Source organism: Gopherus flavomarginatus, chromosome 13, assembly GCF_025201925.1.
Source record: "Gopherus flavomarginatus isolate rGopFla2 chromosome 13, rGopFla2.mat.asm, whole genome shotgun sequence".
NCBI classification, from domain to species: Eukaryota; Metazoa; Chordata; order Testudines; family Testudinidae; genus Gopherus; species Gopherus flavomarginatus.
This window is the reverse complement of record NC_066629.1, coordinates 21,232,067-21,254,796: the sequence shown is the minus strand read 5'-3', so window position 1 is coordinate 21,254,796 and position 22,730 is coordinate 21,232,067. Positions and strand designations below refer to the sequence as shown.

Genomic DNA, 22,730 nt, shown 5'->3' with positions numbered 1-22,730 from the left:
TGCATACTCGGCTGTAGATATCTTGGACACGATCTGCAGAGATGCCATGCATCCATCACTCCAACTGAGTTCAGGTGGAGTTCTCAATGCTCAGAGCTTATGAAAATCAGGTACAAGATATCTCAAGTTAGCCCTCCCCTCAACTAAGACAACCAACACCAGAGACTGTCTATGATCATTTTGGCCTAAGACATCACCATGAAGCCACCCATCTAGTATCCACGCTTGAGTTTTCGAGACTCACTCGTCTGCTTAAACCATTCTTCAATTAAACCAGGATGGTGTAAGATTGTAAGTGTTACGGGGAGAATGCGGAGCATAAAAGCACCTTGCATGCTTTTGGAGGCTATATAAAATAAATGTATTTAGATAATTACCACCTCACAAATGCAAAAAGCTTGCACTAGTGCAAACACAGAGGTTACTTTTGAAAGTGCACTCAGACACTACAGTGCTAGGTGGCAGTATAAAACCCTGAGACAGAAAGGCCCAGATGTTATGTTGCATCTGCATCCAGACCCCTTTTCAAATGCACCAGAGTTTGGGGTGCACATGGGACGCATGCTTCATTCCCCCGCCCCTCATGCAGACATTGCGGCCTCACCGCCCTGTAAAGCCAACACACTACCCGTTCCAGCCCATGCCTTAAAAAAAGATTTGGAAAATCGTCAGGAGGATCGTAGCTAGGATTTCGGGGGAAAGAGGGGGAGAGCGAAAAGGGTATTTGCTTCTGGGGCTGCCCTACTTCCTCTGGGTCAAGAGAGGAAGCAAAGAAGCTTAAAGAGAGAGTGTGGGTAATACACGTGACTTGCAAGTTGCACCCACACTGCCGGTGCAAGCAAGCTCAGGCGGCGCTCCCCTCCCCCCGTTGCCTGCCACACGCACGGTGCAAGGGGCACCGCGCAGCACCCGGAGCAGCGCGTGCAGACCCCGGGAGCGGCTCGCGCCAGCCCGGCGGCAGCAACGCTCAGGCAGCCGCCGCTGTTGCTCCCTCCCGCCGCCCCCTTCCTATTGCACATTCTCTCCTGGCGGCGGCGCCCCACTTTGCAGCAGCCCCACCAGCACCCGGGAGGAGGAGGAACATGGCGACAGGGAGCAGCTGTGGGGAGCTGAGACGACCCTGCCTGGCAGCCCTGCTGCTGCTGCTTGCATGGAGCCCTTATCCGGCTGCCGCCGCCGCCAGCACCCTGCTGCTGCACGGGGGGGCTGCACCCCGGCCTCAGGACCGGGGCTTCGCGCTGCTCCAAGGAGAAGCGCTGAGCCTGGGTGACAGAGGGACGGGCAAAACAAGCGAGAGGCTCCAGCCGCGGAGGAAGAGGAGCGCTGCGGAGCAGCAGCAGGAGCCCATTAAGGTGTATGGACAGGTGAGTAGCTTGGCAACACGCCCCGACTCCCCAGCTGCACGTTTGCTTTGCAGTGGTGCCCCCGCAGGACCCCAGATTGCAAGTGTTCCCTGCCACAGAACGCCCCCCCCATTGTGAAAAGGGAGCATCGCTTGCAATTAGGGGCATGTTGTTGTGTGCACGCCTTGCCACCCCAGCTCCCAGGGGCACTGATACTTTGCATCACATTTCCCCCTCCAATTGCAAAGGGACTGCTAGGAACGCTGTGGTTCTGTGCAGTGTGCTCCTTATATAGGGGGTTATTGAAAGAGTGCATGCAGTAATCCGCCCCCGCCGGCACGCACTCACTCTAAATGTTAGTGCTCTTTCACCTTTTCGACCCCCCAAAGCACCAGAAACTCCGTGCACATTCCCGGGGCTCTCCACCCATTTTTTCAGGAAAGGTAGCCCGGGTCACGCACAGGTCCCGTTAGAGCCCAGAGACATGATTGATTGCTCCCTGGTTGGAGAACACAGAAATGTTTATTTTAATATTTGGTCGCTAAAACCAAACTAAGCAGAAGGGATCATTGCATCATTCCAGTGCAAGGGAGTAAACAGAGTTCTGCTTAGAATTGACTCATTAAAATCACCCTGCTGCATGCACCCTCTTATCAAATAATTTACATTGCAACTCTGAACCGTTTTACTGGGGGGCGGCCCTGGGTGCTGCTACTGGAAGGGTAAATTATCTGCTGCCATACAGAGGTTAGGTTATCTTGTAAACAATCAGAAATAGTGCAGGTGGCTTCTTCACTTAGTGTGTCTTATTATCAAGAAATCAGACTTCCTCTTGAGGACCTTCTTAACCCCTCCGATGTTGCTAATAAAACAATAGGCTTGGTGGATAAATTCAGGGAGATCCGTGGTAGGTTTGTGGTATTGACAATGCCAAGGTGCCATTGCATTGTCCACATGTAAACAAATCAATTAAAAAAAATCAAATTTCAGCCTGAAAATTGTAAGTAGTTTAAAATCAACTGCACCGGCTCTGTTGTGATGCAGTGCAGTGCAAGTAACTTCCACTCACGCTAAAATTGTGTCCAGTCCTATTTTGTATATTAAAAATACACCTTTTGCCTTGAGCAAAAAGGTGTAGGTGGCCTTTTCCTGTAGACAGGACATGGGCAGGCAGCTATAGGCTGAAAGTTTGGATGCTGAAAGTTACTCAGCCTAGTACCTGTCCTGAAATGACAGTTTTGAGAAACTGATGACAGATTTTGGACACAAACATTCCTCCCCTTGCAGCTTGTAGCCCACAACACTCCAACTCTTTCGCTGGCACAAAGTGCATTGGACTAGAGACTACTTTAGTCACATGTAGCAGCAGAACTTAAAAGAGAACCTTTTGATTTTAGTCATCTAAATGTTAGCAACAGATAAATACACAAGACCATGCCCCTTGAAAAGAGGGTAGCATCCCCTACAGAATGATCTTCCTAGAACAAGGTAGGTCCCTTCTCTGGGAACAACTGAGGGGAAAGAGGATTTCATGGGAAATCACACACTTCGCCTGTGTAACTATAAATGCACATCTTGGTGGGACAGAGGCATTTTGTTCACACTGAACATACATTTTAGCTATGCTCTGTATTATGTGGATGAGTGATTTGCACTTAGTACTTCACTTATCCCACCCTTCTCCCATAAAAGAAATCTCACCCTAAAGCTGCATTTTATATCAGTTTTTCAGAAGCCACCACACAACACATTGAGGATCTGCCTTCCATCGGTGCCGGGGAGGGAGCGAGGGCAGGCTTGTTTCTGAATATAGTGTTGGGACAGATCTGTGGGGAGATCAGAAAGTGGAAGTGTTTCTCTGTAGTCTCCTTTCTCCAGTTTTGATACTGAAGAAGTTTCACTGCATTGGCAACAGATTGCGGAAGCCCTTTTTGAGAATTGCAGGGGGTCACTTTAAGCAGGGACAGGAAAGGAGTGTTGCAATGCAGCTTGCTTGGTGCCTGCTAGAGGTGGCCCTGACTCTAACATAGCAGCTTGTCCAATTTACAGAAGTGTCGGTCTCCCTCCATTAAGTTATTCAAGCTATGGCCCTTTCGTGGACTTGGTTCTGAACCCTGCGTTAGCTAAATAGGCTTCTCAGGGGAAGTGTAACTAGCCATCATTGAGCAATGTATTGCTTCATGCTTGGGTCTGGGTTTTGCCATATAAGTCTCATTTTCCCCACACAATCTGGCACTAAATGCCATTTCAGATCATCCCATCTTACAGATTTTTTTGCTGATATTCTGAAGGGAGAATCCAGTAAAGAAGCAAGATGTGGAATGGGAGCTACTGATCCATCCCATTTGAAATAGGGGATATAGACTCTGGTGCAGTAAAAGTTGCTTTAATGTAGAAGCAGGAAAAGAGCAGGTTGGGGAAAGGCCGCTCTGAGGTCATTTCTCCCAATGTCTGGTTTCATTGCTCTGAAGAGAGCACTTCCTACACATCTGAAACAATGCTTGTTGGTTTCCCTGACATTTACTGAATTAAGAGAGCATAATGAGGGAATTTTGGGAGAACCTGACACTGTTGCTTTTGGTACCACTGTTCTATCAATTCCCACTCAGCCTCCAGGGGCTTCCAATCAACCTTCTGAACAGCTCAGGTGGAAAGTTTTGGCAGCAGTCTGCAACGTCAGAGATGGAGTAAAACCGAACACAGTAATTCCAGTACCAACCAGACCAGGACAAATAGGAAGCAGTAGGAGTTAAACATCGACGTTCCACTTTATTTGGCCTTTTCTTGTTACCTTTAATTTTCAAAGAGCACTTTCCGCAGAGAACTGAGTCACTCTTGCTAACAGCATGATACACTGTTTGAGGCTTGGGTTTTAACCTCTTGTCCTTCTGCTACTGCAGAACAGGCTATGAGAAATCTAAGGCCCAGGTTCCAGATATCAAAGAGGGAATGTCAGCTTGAAACTTGGTTTCAGAAAGAAGTTGCCAGGACAATCTTTTATAAAGTGTTCTGCCCCGTTATTTACCCAAACAGAGGGAAACTCGCTTAGTGATTAGGCAAGGGACATTGTATAACTGTCTACCCCTGAAATACTGTTAAATACACCAACTTAAAGGAATACTTCTCCCTTTGTCCCAGGTGTTTCTTGTAACAGCAGGAAAAGATTCAGACAGAAGAGCAATTTTAAAAATGGTCAGCATCAACTTTAGACTCCAGTTGACTTGGAGGACTTTGGATTGATCAGTCCAAGACTGCTACAGTAAGCAAGACAAACCTACTGCCCAGCTTCTGTCCTCTATTCACAGTACCTGCTGACAGCTGCATATCTGGCAAAATCTCATGCAGGCCCCATCCAGCAATAAGGTCTTGCTAAGAATTTGCTTGTCCATGGGTTCCTTTTGACTTGAACAAAAGCAGATGGGCAGCATGATTCTTGGGGGGATATGTTGACTAAAAGCCAAATGTGACAGACACATGATTTGGGGCCTTTGCTATTGGTCACATCAGCTCTAATACCCATCTTACTGGAGAAACAAAAAGTCCAGCTCTGTGTGTCCCCCTCCCCTCCCCTCTCAGCACTCTCCAAATAGGAGATAGAGAAACCGAACGAAAATGCAGTACTAAGCACTTCTCAGCAGTTTAGAGATCTTTACAAACCTCATCTTGGACAAATTGCTAATCCTTTGGTTTTCTCCATCTGCAGCTAAGGGTTAGTACTTCCTACCTCATCGGAAATGCTGCAGCTAAGGGTTTGTAGAGTCCCTGCGGATCAGGGAGCCAGAGACAGGAAAGGGAAGACCTAACGTTGAGGCTCTATGAGACCAGGATATAGGTTACCTAGCGCTAGGTGCTTTAAGATCTATCCCTGCTTCAGAGAGCCCACAAGATGGTTTCCTGTCCTTGCCCTTTTCCTTTCGGCTGTCACTTGGCTTAATGTGCCACCTTAAGAGTTAGGAGGTTCCTTTTCTCTCCCACTGCAATAAGCGACAGTTCCCTGCATGTTTTCCAGTAGCCAGTTTGCAGAAGTACTGAGCACCTGTAACTTGAGCTTAACTTAGGGCGACCAGATGTCCCAATTTTATAGGGACAGTCCCCATATTTGGTGCTTTTGCTTATATAGGTCACCTATTACCCCCCACATCCTGTCTTGATTTTTCACATTTGCTATCTGGTCACCCTAGCTTAACTCAGTGGGAGTGGCAGGTGCTCAGCGCCTCTGGAAGTCAGGCCCTGCATCTGAGACGTATGACATATTTAACATAGTGCCATGCTCCAAGTCAGATTATCGGGGGCCTTATGTCTTCCCTTTGCACCCCTTTTCGCCATCTGTCTCTTGCTTATTCTAAGGCATCAGCCACTGTGTTAGCGCTAGACTCAGGAGACTCAGGGCTTGTCTACATCAGAAAGTTGCAGCGCTGGTGAGGGAGTTACAGCGCTGCAACTTACGAGGTGTACACATCTGCAGGGCACCACCAGCGCTGCAACTCCCTGTTTGCAGCGCTGGCCGTACTCCCGTTTTGTCTCGGGTGTAGAGGATCCAGCGCTGGTGATCAAATATAGACACTTACCAGCGCTTTTCTTGACCTCCGTGGAATAAGCAGGTATGCCAGCATACCTGAGGAAGCCTCTGGTAATCAAGCTGGTCTCCTTCCCCGGTTTGCTCTCGCGTTCCCCGAACCCCGAGCAAGCAGGTCTCCTTCCCTGAGGTTTGCTGGGTGGTTCCGGGAACGCGAGAGCAAACCGGGAAAGGAGACCAGCTTCGCCGTGGTTTGCTCTCGCGTTCCCCGAACCCCGAGCAAGCAGGTCTCCTTCCCTGAGGTTTGCTGGGTGGTTCCGGGAACGCGAGAGCAAACCGGGAAAGGAGACCAGCTTCGCCGCGGTTTGCTCTCGCGTTTCCCGGAACCACCCTGCAAACCGCAGGGAAGGAGACCTGCTTGTTCGGGGAACGCGAGAGCAAACTGCGGCGAAGCTGGTCTCCTTTCCCGGGTTTGCTCTCGCGTTCCCCGAACCACCCAGCAAACCGCAGGGAAGGAGACCTGCTTGTTCGGGGAACGAGAGAGCAAACCGGGAAAGGAGACCAGCTTCGCCGCGGTTTGCTCTCGCGTTCCCCGACCCTCCCTTGAAGCCGCCCAACAGCGCTGCAGTGTGGCCACATCTAACACCACTTGCAGCGCTGGTTGCTGTAAGTGTGGCCACTCTGCAGCGCTGGCCCTATACAGCTGTACTAATACAGCTGTAACAACCAGCGCTGCAAAATTTTAGATGTAGACATGGCCTCAGTTTCAAGATAAGAGGGGTTTTTGCTCACAGGCGCAGTTGAGACGAATCAACACAGCGCAACTCTGGGTTCCATTCAGAGCTCCATGGAGCCTGGCAAGCCCTGCCTACAGGTCTGAAGACTACTCTTTCTACGCCTGCACTGCTAGGGGTGCATCAGCTACTCGGGTGACTGTGGATAGCCCCTTCCCTGCTGAAGGCATGATCAAGTGGTTGGACTCAAGACATTAGTTGTTAACTTGCCCACAGCTGCTCCTCTCCTAACAATTCCAGTGCTTTTAACTTTTGCTTCCTTAAATCTATAGCACCCCTACACCCAGAAAATCCTGAGAGCGCCATTCGCAGCTGTCACAGATCTCTGTTGGCATCCAGAGCACATTCCAGCCATCTGAAATAAACTTCCCAGGACACCCCAGATGTGAATTACATGCTCTGTAAGAGGAATTCCGTTCCTACTGTGTATTATTGTGTGTGCAGGCGGGAGAACAGGGAGATGCCCCTTGTCATTGCTTACCTCTTCTCTTGACTACTTTCCTTCACCACCATGGAAGTCAGTATCAGAATCTGCTTCGTGCTGTAGCCAGCTTGGAAGAGGAACCAATGAACCAGCACAAGTGAGATCTCAGTGGCTGTCTCCCAACTCTGATGGAAAGGAAGGAAATGCACATGTTATCTAGTGGAATTTCTACAGCTCCTAGTTTAAAGTGGTGAAGCTGTGTGTAAAGATTTGACCCTTGGTTCACACACAGACCTCTCTTATCCAGGCCTCATCTTCTGCCTCCATTTTTGCAGCCTCCTCCGCAGTGGCTTCTGACACCCATGCCATCCTCTCCGCTCCAGTTCAGTCAAAATAGAGCAGTTAAAAGTATCTGTCTTCCTCACCCACCCCATGTTAAACCCCTTTGGAAACCAACCACTGGCTTTATCCACCACATTAAGTTCAGACTCTTGCTATTGGTGTCAAGGCCCTGTGTAATTCTGCCCCTTAAAGACGACCTTACTACATCCCATGTGTTAGTGCTCCAACCCTCTTCACTCTGCCAATAACAGCAGCTTGTATTCCCACTCCAGAGCTATGCATGGAGCATCAGCCCCAAAGGGATCTGCAAAGCCCTTTAGCATTTACGTTAAAAGATAGGCCTATCGTCTCAGTAACCTTTCCTCTTACTGCACGTTCTTTGGGGGACTGTCTCTTCCTTGTGTTTGCATAATTCCTAGTGCACTGAACCCTATTGCAACCTACATGTAGCAGGTTCCTACAAAAACTAAATCTGGGGCTTAAAGGTGCTAGTTTGCCAAGGCAGGTGGGAGAAATCATTCGAACCCCCCTGCACCCCACATCCAAAAAAAAATCCAGCTGGCTTTTTAAAGAATATTTTTAGCTGCGTTCTGTAGCATCCTTGCCCATTGCAAAGAACTGTCAGAAAGATCAGATTGATACATTTTATCCCTGTTTTTACAAGGGCGGGGCAGTGGAACAGAGGTAAAGTAACTTGAAGGCCATGCCACAATTTAGCTGCAGAGCTCGGGTTAGATTTTAGGAGCCCCAGGCTGGTACACCGTGCTCAGTCTGCTTTTCTGTATTTTGTTTTGTTTTCAACTTGATCCCATTTGAGGATTGCCAGATCACATTTTGTTAATTTGTTTAGGGGGGAAAATAGCCCAGCAGCTGTGGGAACAAATCTTTTCTGGGAAGCAATCTGATTGTGAGGAGATTCGGTGATGTGGGCAGAGAACATTCTATTTTTGAAGAGTGCAGAAATCTGCTTGGCAGGGAAAATTCCATCTAACTCTGTGACTGCAGAAATCAATTTCACTACATTTGAAATGAACCATACTTAATTTTGACCTAATTTGCCAGCACATCAGTTATGGTCCTTCCAAGAACAGAGTTTAACTTTCTAGTGTCCAGCTTCTGTGCTCTGTGTTTGTTGGAGTCTAGTACAAATGATAATTTAACAACTCTTGAGCATTAGGTCGCCAGTCTGCATGGATTGTCAAAGTAACTTTTGTATGGTTCAGACAAGCTTACTTGTAGCAATACAGAAAATCAGCCAAAAGCTCCCTTTTTCTCCCATTCATTCCCAAAAATCATAGTAGTACCCAGCTGATAGAAATCAGTTAACAAATGTGTCCATTATCATCCCCCACATTCTGCGTACAAATGGTGCAATAAAGGCACAAAGAACTGAAGTGATTTACACAAGGGCATATAAGAACGAGCACGCTGGGTCAGACCCATGGGCCATCTTGCCCAGTATCCTGTCTCTGACAGCAGCCAATACCAAAGCTTCACGGGGGAGTGTACAGAACAGGGCAGTTCTGCAGAGATCTATCCCTCTCCCCTCCTGGCGGTTTAGGGTCACCCGGAGCATGGAGTTACATCTCTGACCACCTTGGCTAATAGCCATTGATGGACCTATCCTCCATGAGCTTATCTAGTTCTCTTTTTAATCCATTTACACTTTTGGCCCTCAACATCCCATGGCAACGATTTCCACAGGTTAATTGTGCGTTGTGTGAAGAAATACTTCTTGCTTGTTTTAAACTTGCTGCCTATTAACTTCATGATGTGATCCCTGATTTCAGTATTGTGCAAAAGGGAAAATAATAAATGAGGTAAATAGCACTCAGGAGACCAGGGGCAAAGACAGGACTGCAACTCAAGTCTATTAAGTACTAGTCCATAGATCTATCCCCTGGCCAACACTGCCTCTTATGAACTTGACTATACCATTGCAGCCAGTGCTGTTAACATTCTGCATTTACATTCTATCCTCACCAGTAGGTTTTGGTGGAAAGAGGTGGCCTTATCTCTGCCTCTGATGCTTGCTTCATGCTGAAACTTGGCAGGCGAGATATTTACTTGGGAACAGTGTTCAGTCACAGTATTTCTACTGTTCCAGTTAAAGCAGGTGGGGAGAAGTATTCAAGATTTCATTGTATTTTTTTATGCAACAGCAGGTTTCAGTGTTTATCATTTGCCTGGCATTTGGGCAAATTCTGCTCTTATTTATACTGGGGTAAGTCAGCAGTAATGCTGGTGCAATCAGCGGCGTTACTCTAGCTGCACAGTTTTACTCTGTGTCCTTCAGCCAGAGCACTTAGTAAAACATTGAGCTATAATCCTAACAACAGAGCGGTCACAGCCCCCTAGTGTGGTGGCTGTTACATCTAATGCTTTTCATGGAGCCATATCTAGAATACACTGACATCAGCAGAACCTTAACTTTCCCTGCTCCCATAACTGAAGCCCAGTTATGTTCCCTGGGATTGCACCAACTCCCTCTCTGCTCCTGGAGACTCTTGCTGAGTAACTGCAGGCCCCAGTGGCATTGCTTCATTTTGGGGGAGCTGAGCTCCCAACAGGCTGCTGCTCCCATCTCCTGAGCTGGGAACCCAGATTATCCTGATCTTTGTAAAAGCCCAACATTTCAGATGTCCACACACCTTAAAGGTTTGGTAGGGAAGGTTTCTTGACAGCAGAGATGTTAGGAGCAAAGAGAAAACACGTGACTTCACTGTAAAAGGATTAGGCTAGCCTGACACTTATTTGAAATGAATCATCCATGTTTCATATTCAGGCAGTAGTGTTTTCAGCCCAAGTGCCACAGGAAGTGATGCACACTGGCAAGGATAGAAACAGACGCTTGGAAGCAAAGCAGAAGGTACAGTGGTGGAGGTGATGAGGAATGTGACGTGCACAGGAACTAGCATGGAGACTACATTATAGTTCTCACTCCATCTTAATTCATCCACTGTGCCAAGGTGCTGCAGAACTCTCAGGAGTGAACAGGAGGAAGAGAGGGTGTGGTATTTACCTACCAGACTTAATGCATGACTTGCATTTAAAAACAAGAAGAGGGTTAGGATGGCCTTGCCTTAAAGCCCCATTGCTTTTGTCAATACATATCGTAGCATAGTTTCACTCCTGACCCATTAGAGAGGAGCACACAGGGAAATTGCACAACATTTTCAAAAGGCTGTTTTTAGTTAAGAGAACTTCACTTTTTAAAGCATTAATTTGTTTCCTACAAAGTTTTCTCTTGGGATTCATCAATCAAGTTTGAGATATCTTGGGTAACTGCTTAAATATTTGAGGAGGAGTATAATAGAGTGAATATTCCTGTTAGGATGTTGAGAGTATTTTTAAAGGGACATAGAAATCTTGTCAGTTGACAGCTGGAAGTCTAGTCAGTTTCAGATATTGCTCTTGCAACACCTAAAACCACAGTCTGCTTTGCATGTTTCTCTTCTGCTGTTGGCCTATCAAAGGTCCACCAAGATGATAAACAAGGAGAGAACGCTACAGAGTATTGCCAAAGAACTTAAGTAAATAAACATATAAGAATTTTTTTTTTAAATCTGAGACACTACTTCACACCAATGATTTTAAGTGATGCTATCCCTTTAACTTGAACGTAAGCAGCTGTCAGCTTTTTGAATGACTATTTTTGTTGCATTGTTTTGAAGTCTAGGAGTAACAAAATTTATTTAAATTCTACAGTTTAGAAGAGCTACATACAAGGAAGGGAAAAGATGATCAAATACTTAGACACACTTGTGGAATGCCAGTTTTCTGACATGCATAGCAACAACCTCCATGTGCGTTTCTCTCAGAATTTTCATTAATAAAGGTGCCTGGGGGAGGGAGGTGGGGTTTGGGGCCATGCTGTTTGCTGATTCATAGCAGAATGAATTCACTGATGCAGATTAGCTGATTGGCCCCATTAAGAATAACTTTAATGGCAGGTATTTGGCCATTATATTGGTGTGTTTTTAAGTATTCTTATGTTTGATGGTTTGTAATTCTTTTTTTAAATTGAGTTACTGTCTCAGTCATGGCCTGGAGAAACTCTCTGTAGCTTTAGGAGGGGGGACAAGCTGTTGAGTCCTGCTGCTGAGATCCTTAGCAAAGGGGCCAGTCAGTGGTAGCTATGGTTGGGATACCTGCCCTCAAACTACCTTAAGGGCATCAATTTCAGAACTGCACTTGTTTCATTAGACCAGTACTGACTGGACACACTGGTTCAGGCTGCCCAGCACCCATACAACATTGATGTAAAAATGACATTTTGGTTAGATAGGTACAACTGTGTGCACAGAGCAGGCCTCACAACAGCTTATAAGTATATAAAATGTGTTTAAACAGCAGTGTTTTTGTACTTGTTGACAGTACTAAAATTCATTAACAAATATAAAGGCTTGAATCACTGAAAACCTTCTCCCAATTGCTGAGCCATTCTACAGGGCAAGCTAAATAGATCAAAATCTGGCTTTACTCATCTAAGGAGATATCTGCATTAGGATGCTGGATGCCAGAGGCTGCACTGGAAGTGTAGAGATTATTACCTCTTTCACAGAAGGAAACAAAATGCAAGAGCAGTAAGATGCCCAGTGGCTGTTTCCCCAGGCTATTCTGTTGGTCTACATTAGCAATTACCTGTTTGTAAATCTGCATAGGACAGTGCTTGTAGGTGGAGCTGCTGGGGTGGACATCTTGTTGCTTCAGCTAAGCAGCCCTTCCAGTAGAGAGGAAACACTTAAATAGAAAAAAAAAAAAAAAGAAAAAAAGCTGGAAGAGACCCAGTAGCAGAATGCTGAACTACAAATACAGGAAAATTTTCACTGCATTTTGAACTGATTTTTCCCTTCTGAACTTTTCAGTAGCTTCTGTATTAGAGGGATAACAATTAGAATTTCATGCAGATTTCATATGTACTTAATCACTTGGCAAATACCAAAACACATCCCCATTAAGTGGAATTGATGCAAATACTGTCTTGATTAAACAGCAGACTTTGCCATTCCCTCTCATTAGGCTAAATCAGTTCCTGGGGAGATTTCCCCAATTAAGCAGAGCACTGTGCACTCTGGCATGTGGGGAGTTGCCAACATTTAAAAGGTTTTTAAGGGAGGCACACAGGGGCCAGGAGAGTTAGAGTGTTAGGTTCTGGGATAACATAAACCTTCCTTTTCAGTTCACTTTACATAAAACATTCAGGTGATAAGCATCAGTCGTTACCAACCTGGGGCATGACTCAGACCAGCAAACCAAAGGCTCAAAGTCCTATTACTAATCCCCACAGCTATTCAGTTCCTAGTACCTCTGTTTCTCAGGATCATAAGACTGTACAGCAACAGACTGGAGTCTCTCCATGGAGGATTTGGAATAATAAAAGCAGAGGCAGAAAGAACTCCTAATCCTGGGTCAGTGCTACACAGAAAACTTGGGAGTAAAAAAGGGAAAGCCCTTTTGCTAGATTCCCTACTTCATAGCTCAAGGAGCCAACATGCTAACTAAACCCCCTAAAACTCTTACTACCCTTCTCAGCTGCATGGACCTTCTTAGAGACACTTTGCTAAGTGGCAGTTTAGCCTCTATATAAAGACTCACCTTTGACAAGCCTATTTAAGGTTAATAGGGTCACCTGGGGCTGATTGGCTGATGTTAGTAATAAAACTCAGCTGTCTTATTTCCCCCCCAACACAGTCCCCCTCCCATCCTCCATCTCTAGAGCCTAAAGTATTTAGGCACCTAACTCACATAGGTGTCGTGGGCAGGGTATATGACTTAGGATCATTTGAAAAAAAACAAGGAGGTTTGTTCCTGTGTGTACAGCAGGGTGATGTGTTGCACCCAGAGGCTGTGGTACATCCTCTCACCGTCCTGTCTTCTTGCAAATTTTCCCCAGTATAAAGAAAAGGAAACAAAAAATGCAACTGTAAATATGATCAAGGGGAATGAAGCTGGGGCCAGAACATTTTCAGTGGAGGGACTCCAGGTAGGCAACACACCCCCAGAGGAGATCAGGTTCATCCAGAATCTGACTGTTTTTAGGAAAGGCTGCAAAACTGTCCTCTTCAGAAAGGGCTTAAGAATGACACACCATTGACACCCCTCCCCCCCAAAGCCCTTCCAACAACCAATTAAAAAAAAATCGGTTCCCCAAACAGAAAAACCAAACTACTCTATCACCAGGCAGAGTTGTGACCCTAAAAAGGGAGCAGTGCCTGAAATTCACTAGGGACTTGAATAGGTGTGGTTGATTTTAGGTGGCAGGTACCCTGATACTACAGTGATGGGTGGTGGTGTACTTCGTTTAATCCCAAAAGTTTTCCATAGCGGCCCAGTGTGGAGGGAGCTTTTGGGATTCATAGCAGGCTAGAGCAAAACCTGTGATCCAGACACTTGAGAACATAGGTGGGGGTGTGTGTGCATGAGAGCTCAACTTTTAAACTTGGCATCATTTAGTAGCAAAAAAAAAACAAAACCCTCACGACTCCTCCCAGATATTCCTCATCCCGTGGAATATTGTTCATTTCAGATTTGCTGTACCCTCACTTTTGCTGCTGAAAATTATTGTGATGGTAAATAAAGCAGCATGGACCTAAGGGTCCATAGAGAGCTAATTATGCTATAGGAGAGAAGCCTGCATTTCAGGTTTCTGGCAATCATGTTTTTTTTTGTGTGTCCCCTCATTTTGGGTCTCTTCCACATAGTTGAGCTTTGGGAGGTTGAGAGGTGTGCTGCTAGAATTGTCTAGTGCTTGGCTTTTGCCTTCTTGGTGCATGCGCCGTAGTCCCTCACACGTGCCTTGTTGGTGCTAGTCATGGAATGAGACAATAGTTGATGTAAATCAGTGTGGCTGAATTGGGCCTATTGTTGTTGATAGCGCTGTACAAATATTAATCTGTATAGCTCCCCTGTGAGCTAGGTATTATTACGTTCCTTGTATAGCGTGGGGGAAACTGAGGCACGGAGCATTGCGTCATCGGCACAGCTGGGATTAGCCCTCACAAATTCTGAGCCCCCTCACCCCTCATGCACTAGACCACCCCCAGCTCTTTTATTCATTAGAAACTGTGTGAGGCTGGTGCTTGCTTTATTTGTCGCTGATGCTGTTTGCTGACCTACATCTCCTCAGCATTTCTTGGCACGTTGCTTTGGCTCAACTCGCCTGTATCAGGGGGTTTCGCCTACTGACAGGCAGTGACTCAGCCAGGGTACACCAGGGAGTTGGTCACGTGACCCCCATGGGCTGCTGCTGCCAGGTCATAGGAACATTTTCATTTTTCTTTTCTTGCATGTAGGCTGTTACATAAGTGGATTTTTTATTTCATTCTTTTTTCCCAGCAGAGCTCTCACGATAATGGCTTTGTGTTTTAAAGGCTTATTTTCCAGTTGCTAGAAGATTCTCCAAAAGCCTTAACACAGGCTGCAATCCTGTGGTGGACAGGGAGCGCTGTCCCATAGTGAAGAGTGGGAGGAAGGCTTGCAGATTTGGCCCTGCATGGTTTTTATAGTGCCCCCAACTCCCTGAGTCCGTGGGCCTACTTCGCTAGTGCCCTGCAGCTCCTGTGACCATGCACCGGTGCAGAATGGAAGTAAAATACAAATCTGAATAGTAACTATTCACACTCACTACACTGCTACACTTGTAAATGACTGCACAAGGTGAGTAGCTAGGCCCCTTCAATCAATCTGAGGCCTTGTCTACACGCAAAACATGTAGCAGTTTAGTTAAAGTGGATTAAACTGCCCTCTGGCCACTCTTATTTCAGCTAAAGCGTGGGTTATTAGGGTTCCAGTTCAACAAGGCACTTAAACGTAGAGCGTGGGTGTCATCCACTAGGCCTATGCTTGCCGGACTGGGGCCTATTACTATACAAATTACTGCAGCAAGGTGTAAATTTTTAATGGTGAGAGTAATTAAATGTTGGGATGATTTTACCAAGGGTCATGTTGGATTCTCCATCACAGACAATGTTTAATTGCCAATTGGATGTTTTGCTAAAGAGCTGTGCTAAGAATTACCTAGGGGGAAGTTCTGTGGCTTATGGCATACAAGATGGTCATAATGGTCCCTGCTGGTCTTGGAATCTGTGAACTGGAGGGCCATTAATAATCTCAGTGCTAACATCCATGGCTAGAAATAGTCCTTAAGGGCCAGAGCTCATCAGAGTGGTGAGGAATTACTTGCTTTGGGTGGTGCTGGTTGAAGGTAATGGCAGAAGGATCAGTTTTACAGGAGGACTTTGCTGTGAAGACAGGGGTTTTTAGTTTAGAATCATAGAATATCAGGGTTGGAAGGGACCTCAGCAGGTCATCTAGTCCAACCTCCTCCTTAAAGCAGGACCAATCCCCAACTTTTTTTTGCCCCAGATCCCTAAATTGCCCCCTTAAGGATTGAATTCATAACCCTCACTTTAAGCAGGCCAATGCTTACACTACTGAGCTATCTCCCACCTTCAAAGTATGCTTTGTAGTTGACTGGCAGCATGTATATTTGTCACTCTCTCCCCTTTCATTGGCATCAGGAAACCCCTGGGTACAATTGCTGGCATCCCTCTGATATAATTGCAGTAGGCCAACTTTTATACACGGCCTTTTGGGGAGCAGCAGCAGCATAGAGCTGAGCTACACAATTGAATAGAAAGAATCGGGTGGGTCTGGGTCAGGATCAAAGCAACCTATACTGGCTTTTAGATACAAAGTACTCTTGGCTTTTTCCTTTATGCTTGGTTTAGGAACTCTTGGAGTGTGTGCATTGTTCTAAGGAACTGTTTTCCTTTAAAAAAAAAATAGCATGTATATTAGTGCTGAAGAGAGGCACTGTACACACAACCCTGCTGACTGAATCTAGTTATCCATAGAACAGCTAGCAGTGGGGCAAGCTTCCCAGTCCTTGTTAATTTGCTTCACCTCTGCTCATTGAAGACCCTCCAGCACAAGGAAAAGGATGGCTCAAGTCATCCCAGCTCATTAAGACCCTGATCTTGCAAAGCACTTAAGTATCTGAATGGTGCCCTTGAAATCAATGGAACTGCCCATGTGCTTAAAGCTAGACATGTGCTTTGGGGCCTCAGTCCTTTGAGGGGGACCAGCTATGAAGGCATTATTTTGTGGTGCATACTACAGCGGTAGAAGGGCACCTGCAGACTCATTTGTCAGAGACATCCAAATAGCTGAGAATTACAACTCCCAGTCCCCACTAACTGGATCTGAATATGAACAGGAAACCTAGAGCAGTGGTTCTCACCACGCATTTTTGGTGGCCTCAGAGTTCAGCCACCAAAGCTTGCTGGTGGCCACTAGGACAATTTCCCCTAAAATAATAAATGTAGGAAAAACAAATAAATATGCACATATACAAGTCCAAATCATAGTAATTTATTTATGTAGGGTTTTCATTTGCATTCTCAATACTCATAATAACGTACAGTTGTCTTGATTCTTTACGGGACCTAAACAGAATTGAAACACAAAGTCTTTTGCATGTTCTTGTCTTTTTTGTTGGGTTTTTTTTTTGCCCTTTTTTTTTTTTTTTTTTAAGACTTCCAGCTAGTAAGTTGCTCCTGTGAAAAGTGATATTTGTGTATTTGTTAATATCACTTTTCACAGTGGCAGACTTGTTATCTAGCTCTGAGGCTGTGATGAGTGATATTTGCAAACATACACATACCACTTTTCACAGCAGACTCTCTCAGCCCTGGCAAACTGGAGGACAAATTAAGCCCTGGATGGGGAGGTGGGTAGGGAGACAGCAGGGGGCCAAGGGTGAGATGCTGGAGGAAGCAGCAGGGGCCAGCAGTGATGAGGGGGGTGGTGAGCCCAGAGGCTGGGGAAACAGAGCTCGCCCCTGCACAGCCAAAACCCACAGTCCAAAGCCCCATGGTCACAGCCCATTGCTGGAGCCTGCCACCCATCACCCCAGGCCTGAAGCCTGAGGCCCCTGGGAAGGTGGGGAACTCACACCAGCTGTCTGCTCCTCTGGCACCTGTGACTCCAAAAGGGGCAGGGCCCAACCCCTCCTTGCAGCTCCAGGGGAGGAACCCCGGCTTTTCCCCCATCCTCAGTGACTGCCTAGGAGGATGTGGCTGCAAGAAAAGCCCCTGGTAGCTGCATGCAGCCACAGCAGCCACAGTTGAGAACCGCTGACCTACAGAACCCATGCACTATGACAAAGCACCAGTTCCTGAGCAGTCCAGTCCTCCAAGGGCATAGTCCTAAAACCAAACATCTGTGTGTTAGTGTCTGCATGGTTACACTGAATGTTCAACGTCTTAAATGAATTAAATCGTTACTGCAAACGCTTTTCTCCATCCTTGCACATTCCTAGGGAAGACAGATTTACTTGTGTGGGGGCTCTCCAGGTATTTCTATGTCCATTGCCCTGGCTAACCATTTTGTATTCATTTCATTTGTGTTTCAGGTCAGTCTGAATGATTCTCACAATCAGATGGTCGTTCACTGGGCAGGAGAAAAGAGCAATGTGATTGTGGCCTTGGCTAGAGATAGCCTGGGGTTACTGAGACCCAAGAAAAGCAATGTAAGTAGGTGGATTTTTTTTTTTTTTTATTATAGAGAGCCTTGGAAGTACTTTTATATAAAGTGACATGTTTTAACCTATTCTGCTGCTTCAAAAGAGCATGTCTTTCTGTTATATGCTTGAAAGAAGATGTCCTGTTCTTCTGGACTTCAGCTATAAGACATTTAGACTTTCTTGCCACAGAGATTAAAATGGTGCTACAGCTGACTGAACCATGTATCTATGGAGGCAGACAAATTGAGTCCTAGTGATCTGCATCACATTGCTTGTAAATTTCCTGTACTGTGTGCTATTAATGGCATGTAGGGGACAGGCAACTGAAACTTGACGTGGAGAGTTTCCTTAATGTCTTTTTCCTTGGCGGGAAGGGTGGGGAAATCAGTCTCTCCCCCGTGTATCACAAGGCTCAGCTTCTAAAGCCAGTGGTTCCTTTCAAGATGCTGTATCTCCATACTTGATTGTAATTCCCTGCGACCTGCTCCACATCCTAGACATCATGGCCCCTGCTATCCCCTGGGCTTCCCTGAAGGGCGTTTCATGCACTGTAATAGAAAAGCTGAGACATTAATGCTGAAGCATAGGGCCCAGTATCAATACAGTATTTAGCCTTCCTCTCATACTGTGCCATGTTTATCTGGCCATCTTATAACCTCGGTGTGTTTGTGGTGACACTCCCTACTTCACTGTATTTACCTGCTTGCTAGAAACAATTCATTTCTGTTGCAATGAATTTGTGCTGGAGAAAGGTGGCAGATTGATAGCCACAGAAACTGGAGCTCTCTCTTTACTCACTGAGCAAAAACAGTGCAGGCCTCACTGAACTGGCCCCTACCTATGTGCTGCCACCCGACTCTGGAGGGGAAGAAGGGGGTTCATTCTCCCTGCCTCATTAAATCATTGGCCTCTCATCTCAGCCTGCCAAGAAGAGGGAGCAGAGTGCCAATTGTTGTGGCTGTTATTGTAAGGTGGACACCTGCCCAAAATGAACTAATCGGAAGCCCTTTCTGGTGCATTTCACACAGGCCATCAAAAGAAATTGCAGGGTGATGACTTTTGATTTATAGCAGCTCAGGCTTGAGTCACACAGATGCTGCAGATATCACTGGAAATCAATTTTAAAAAGCACCCCCACCCCCAAAATAAACAAAACCCACCATTTACTAATTATAGCTTTTGGGCCAGATTCCGCACTGCCCTGCACCTTCTGTAGCCAAGGATGTCTCTGGAAAGCAGGTGTAAACCACTACCCCTGTCAAAGGAGTAGCGTTTGATGTTCATTTTGCACTGGCATAAATGACTGCCCAAGGTGCAGGGCAGGGGCGAGCGATGGTTGCACTGCTGTGGTACCAGTACACAGAATGACAGATACCACAGTGCCGGAGATAAATTCAACTACCGTGGCAATGAACTTTGAACAGCCCCTCTCTAGAGAGGCGAAGCTTCGTCTCTCATTTCCAGACACTTAGACAAGCCATTCCTCATATCACTACAACAATGCATAAGTAATTGTAAGCTCTTTGGGGACAGGGACTGTCTTTTTGTTCTGTATTTGTACAGCGCCTAACACAATGGGGTCCCAGTCTATGACGGGCTGCTGGATGCTGTGGTCATGCAAATAATAAATATTAATGCACCACTGAGGTAGTGATGGACGTTGGCTGAAGAGAGGAAGTAGATAGATAGCTGCCTGCCTGTTCTACCAGCTGGATATAAATAATTGCAATAACCTGTGTAGGAAACTGCTTCAGCCCTGTCTCGGTGGGATAAGGTGAGTGAGTAATGTCTTTTGTTGGACCAACTTCTGTTGGTGAAAAACCAGCTTTTACGCTACATGGAGCTCTTCTTCGGGTCCTCGTAGCTCGAAAGCGTGTCTTTCACTAACAGAATTTGGCCCAACAAAATATATCAACTCACATCTCTTTGTCTCGTATCTTTGGCCCAACATGGCTACAACAATACTACAAACAATATTGGCTTAGGCTTTTATGGCCTTAGCTTTTGGCACACAGCTGGTGCAGAATTTACAGATCTCATGATGTTATAGCCTCTCAGTCTTTTCCTTTGTCCATTACCCCGTGTAAATTACCTGTGTTTTCCAACACCGTTGTTGCCAATAGAAAGGAGAGTGGACTCTGTCCCTTCTGCATTGTGTGCTTTTTCCCCAATAGTTGCATAAAACTTTAAGAAGCCGCTCTCAAGAGAGAGGCACGGACTGCTATCACGGAAATTAAACCTGTGTCTCCATAACAGCAGGAGCCTTTTCTTTTGCAGGTTTATGTGTCGTATGACTATGGGAAGACGTTTAAAAAGATATCGGAGAAATTCAGCTTCGGTGCAGGGAACACCAGTGATGTGGCCATCTCACAGTTCTACCACAGCCCTGCTGACAACAAAAGGGTAAGAAATGAACAGGCAGAAATAAATAAGACCTCCCCATCACACAAAAGTTGTACAGCTTTAACTATCCCACTTGACAGGTGCTTTATACTGGTACCTCTAGAGCATTAGAACTGCATCCACACTAGGAGATGTACCAGCATAATGGAATTGGTAAAGATTCACACCCCTAACTGAAATAGCTACACCAGTACAAAACCTAAACAGGCTACATAAATAAAGCTTCCCCTCTCCGGATTTAAACCCCTCTTAAAAGCCGAGATCTATAGTGAATCTTGTCCATTTGTATAGAATATTCTTTTTATTGTTCTCTTCTCCGACTTCTGTCTGGCCTTAGTCTGTGAGCTGGAACAAGAATACCTTACATAGCACTAGTAAACAGTAGATTTGAAAGCGCTTTACAAAGGGGTCAGTATCATTATCCCCATTTTACAGATCGAGACACAGAGCATTCAAGTAATTTGCCCAAGGTAACCCAGCAGACCAGTGGGAATAGAATAAAGGTCTCCTGAGTCTCAGTCCGCTGTGCTGTAAACTAGACCAACCTGTCTGGTTACGTGTTTTTAAATGGCGTAACCTTTCCCATGTCATCAGGAAAGCGGTCGGATTATATGCGCTTCTGCAGCTGCAATAGAAGTAGGCTTAATATAAGGTTCTTGGTTAGCTTTTATTTATTTATTTTAAAAAAGGATTGCAGGAAGTAGCTCCAAGGTTTACAGCAGAGAGAAAACATGCGTCTCTTGGGAGTTATAAATTGAATTTGGTCAAGAAAATTGACCGTGTTCCTAGAGGGAAAAAGAATAAATGTACACCCAATAATTTTATTTTCTCTAGTAGGAATCTAGGCAGCTTGCTTATTATGTGTCATTTGTATAATTCTATAAGAGCAAATTGTGCTCAGGGACAGGGGGCAAATAGATAACAGATTCCCACCTCCCACCCCTCCTGCAGGGTTTAAAATCTAAGACAAAAGGAAGGCAGATGGTGTGAACAAGACGGCTGAGCTCAGTGCTTCCTGGAAGAGGTGGGGTTAGTGGTTTCTTGAAGGTGGAGACAGGGTGATTTGGAAGAAGGCTTAGAGGCAAGAATGGTGAAGGAGACCTTAGGGCACAACCAGGTGTATGAGCAACAACTGTTCTCAGCTTGTGGAAGGAGCTAAATGCAACAGAAACTGGATGAAGGCCAGCCTCCGGCATCAGTCCAGGACCCCTCTTTGGCATGCAGCACCACTCTGCTACCTACAGAATGGTTCTATGAACCCTCTGTAGCACATGGTCCCACTCCGCAGGGCTTCTCTTGCATCTCTCTCTCTTAAGTGGCACACAAGCCCAATAATCTTAATGTTCAACTTTCCAGCTCAGTGTTGGAGTGGGTTAGTAATCAGTCAATATGACTTCACCCATCCCTAGTCTTATCAGCTGACAGACTGTCTCCTGCTTGCCTCTGCGTCAACCCCTATCCCTATAGGGGAAACACCATATTTCCTCTGGGATGTTACTCCATTCTGTGATTCCATTTACTAATGCCCCAGTGACCTCAAGTCAAGTTTGCAAGTGAAAAGATGTGTTTTTTCCCCCTTTAACTTCCAGCCCTGAAAACTCACTCTGGGATTAGAGGATCAGGCTGGAATCTTCCTGGCTTGTATGTTAGCACCCTAAAACCTCTGTGAGTTACACTGGGGACAAGACAGGACCTGAGCATAGGAACCGAGAAACAGAAAATGAGAATCTAAGTCACCAAGTTCTGCCTTCAGTTACACCTGTGCAACGCCCTTGTCTTCAGTGTAAAGTTGCACAGGTGTTACTTAGCCCTGCAATTGAATCTTAGATAACAGTCCTGATGATGTTGTGGGGGGGACGGCAAAGTCTCCAGCTAGCTTTGCTAGAGCTGTCTTGATTCTGCCATGCTTACAGGAGTAAAAAAGCAGCTAGGCACTTCTCCTTTCCTCCCTGAGCAGAAAAGACATTAGTGTGTTTCTTGTGCAATAGCTAGGCCCTGAAACACTGCTCTTACCTCTTGGGGTGCCAAAATGAGTATTGCAGATACAGGATGCATTCTGCTGCAGATAGGTTTCAATGGTAAGCCTTTGTAATCTGTAGTCCACTACTGGTGACTTCCTTGTTCTGTACCGTTATATCATCTTCTGCTTATAAATTCCTATTGTCTGATTTTGGTTTTTGTTCCGGTTTCCCCTCCCCCCTCTGCAGTACATCTTCGTGGATGCCTACGCCCAGTACCTCTGGATCACCATGGACTTCTGCAGCAATATCCAGGGCTTCTCTATTCCATTCAGAGCCGCAGATCTGCTGTTACACAGTAGGATCCCTGACCTCATTTTGGGCTTCGATAGGTCTCATCCTAACAAACAGGTGAGGAGCTG

At 45.9% G+C, this 22,730-nt stretch overlaps 1 protein-coding gene across 5 annotated transcripts in view; it reads left to right on the top strand.

Annotated features, from left to right (window-relative positions):
* The first annotated feature begins 887 nt into the window (after positions 1 to 887).
* Positions 888 to 22,730, top strand: part of SORL1 (sortilin related receptor 1) — a 105,230-nt gene continuing 83,387 nt past the window's right edge. For 2 of the 5 annotated variants that reach the window (XM_050921921.1, XM_050921925.1), the window contains exons 1-4: positions 889 to 1,364; positions 17,837 to 17,953; positions 20,225 to 20,350; positions 22,558 to 22,719. In XM_050921921.1, coding sequence (XP_050777878.1) covers positions 1,083 to 1,364; positions 17,837 to 17,953; positions 20,225 to 20,350; positions 22,558 to 22,719 — 687 coding nt within the window. In that variant the 5' untranslated portion in view covers positions 889 to 1,082. Of the gene's footprint in view, positions 1,365 to 4,500; positions 4,603 to 17,836; positions 17,954 to 20,224; positions 20,351 to 22,557; positions 22,720 to 22,730 lie in introns of those variants that run through there. The other 3 variants (XM_050921924.1, XM_050921920.1, XM_050921923.1) reach the window with 3 other exon arrangements.